General features: G+C 57.0%; 1 protein-coding gene across 1 annotated transcript; it reads left to right on the forward strand.

The window, feature by feature from the left end:
• Nucleotides 1–6: 6 nt before the first annotated feature.
• Nucleotides 7–1,619, forward strand: LOC118452087 (macrophage mannose receptor 1-like; the record flags this gene model as incomplete). Its single annotated transcript, XM_035892600.1, has 3 exons — nt 7–54; nt 198–590; nt 1,474–1,619. Coding segments are annotated over exons 1-3 (543 nt in total), but the record flags the coding sequence as incomplete, so codon positions are not given.
• Between the last annotated feature and the right edge of the window lie 31 nt (nt 1,620–1,650).

Raw genomic sequence — 1,650 nt, forward strand, 5'->3', positions numbered from 1 at the left:
AGCCCCGCACAGCGGCGCTGGAGGCAGAGAAGGCGAAGGCGCTGCCGGACATGGGTGCGTGTCCCCGCCGCGTGTCCCTCCCCTCCCTTTTCACCGTGACACCCACGGACGCGTCCCCAATCCCAACGTGTCCCCAATCCCAACGCGTCCCCAATCCCCCCTGCCCGTCCCCCGCTTCACCGGGAACCTCTCCACAGACTCCCGGCACTTTCTGCTCTACAACGAAGACCACCGCAAGTGCGTGGAGGCCAACGGGCAACAGCTGACGGCAACAACGTGCCGGCCCGAGGCGGCGGCACAACGCTTCCAGTGGTTACCCGGGGGTAGGCTACGGGGTTGGGGGAGCCAGCGTTGCGTTACGGCACCCCGGGCGCAAAACTTGGCCCTCCTGAGGCTGGAGCCGTGCCGGGAGGGCAATGAGCTGCAGCGTTGGGAGTGCCGCGACGGTGGGCTGTTGGCGCTGGCCGGCTACAATCTCTACTTCAATTACGGCAACAACGTGCAGCAAACGGTGATGCTCTACACCGGGGATCGCAAGTGGAGCCGCTGGGTCATCCACGGGAGCAAGGACGACGTCTGTTCCCGCGCCTGTTAGTCCCGGCACCTTCATCTCAAATATTTAAGCCCTTGCCTAACCCTATTCTGGCTGAAGTTCAGCCCTAACCTGGCAGGGATACAGTTTAAGCTAAGCTCAAATTGTGACAGGGCCCTAAACCTGATCTAACCCTACGTTTAGGGTGACCTAACCTAAGCCTAACCAAGCCCAAACCTTACTGGGGTCCTAACCCTGACGCAGACTTAACCCTAAATATATGTAACTTAACCTAAGCCTAAGTGACCGCAACGGGGTCTTAACCCAGCTCAAACCCTAAATGTTGGTGATTTAACCTAAACCTAACCAACCCCAACCCCAAGAATCCTAACCTAGCCCTAACCCCAAATATAAAGGATTTAAATTAATCCTAAAATATCCCTAATCCCACGGGGCCCTAGTCCTAACCCAGCCATAGCCCTAAATATCTAGGACTTAAGCTAACCCTAATTTAGCCCAAACTTCAGCATGGTCCTAACCCCAACCCAGTCGTAACCCTAAACATACAGGACTCAAGTTAAACCCAACCCCCAATGGGACCCCCAACCCAGTCCTAACCTTAAATATAGAGGATTTAACTTAATCCTGACCCAGGCTAAACCCCAGTGGGACCCCCAACCCAGTCCTAACCCTAAATGTAGAGGCTTTAACCTAATCTCGACCCAGGCTAAACCCCAGTGGGACCCCCAACCCAGTCCTAACCCTAAATATAGAGGATTTAAGCCTATCCCAGGGGGAACGCTAAGCCAGCGGGGATGCTCGGCAGCTCTCCCAGCCAGAGTCGTGGGTCCAGCCAGGGTTGTCCCTGGTTTACGGGGTCTCGCAGCCCCAGCTGGAAGGTGACCCCCTGCCCTTTTCTGTGTCGTCCCCCCCCTTCCCAGGCTGTCCCCCTTGCTCCAAAGGCTGGACCTATTTCAGGAATTCCTGCTATTTCTACTCCAAGACAGAGAGCTCCTGGGAGAACGCCCAGCGCTTCTGCTCAGCCCTGGGCACGCAGCTCCTGGAGGTGGACAGCCCCGAGGAGAAGGTGAGGGCAAGGGGGTGGATCCAGGCATCCA

The sequence above is a fragment of the Egretta garzetta genome, unplaced genomic scaffold, assembly GCF_000687185.1.
Source record: "Egretta garzetta isolate BGI_Z169 unplaced genomic scaffold, ASM68718v1 scaffold484, whole genome shotgun sequence".
NCBI lineage: Eukaryota > Metazoa > Chordata > Aves > Pelecaniformes > Ardeidae > Egretta > Egretta garzetta.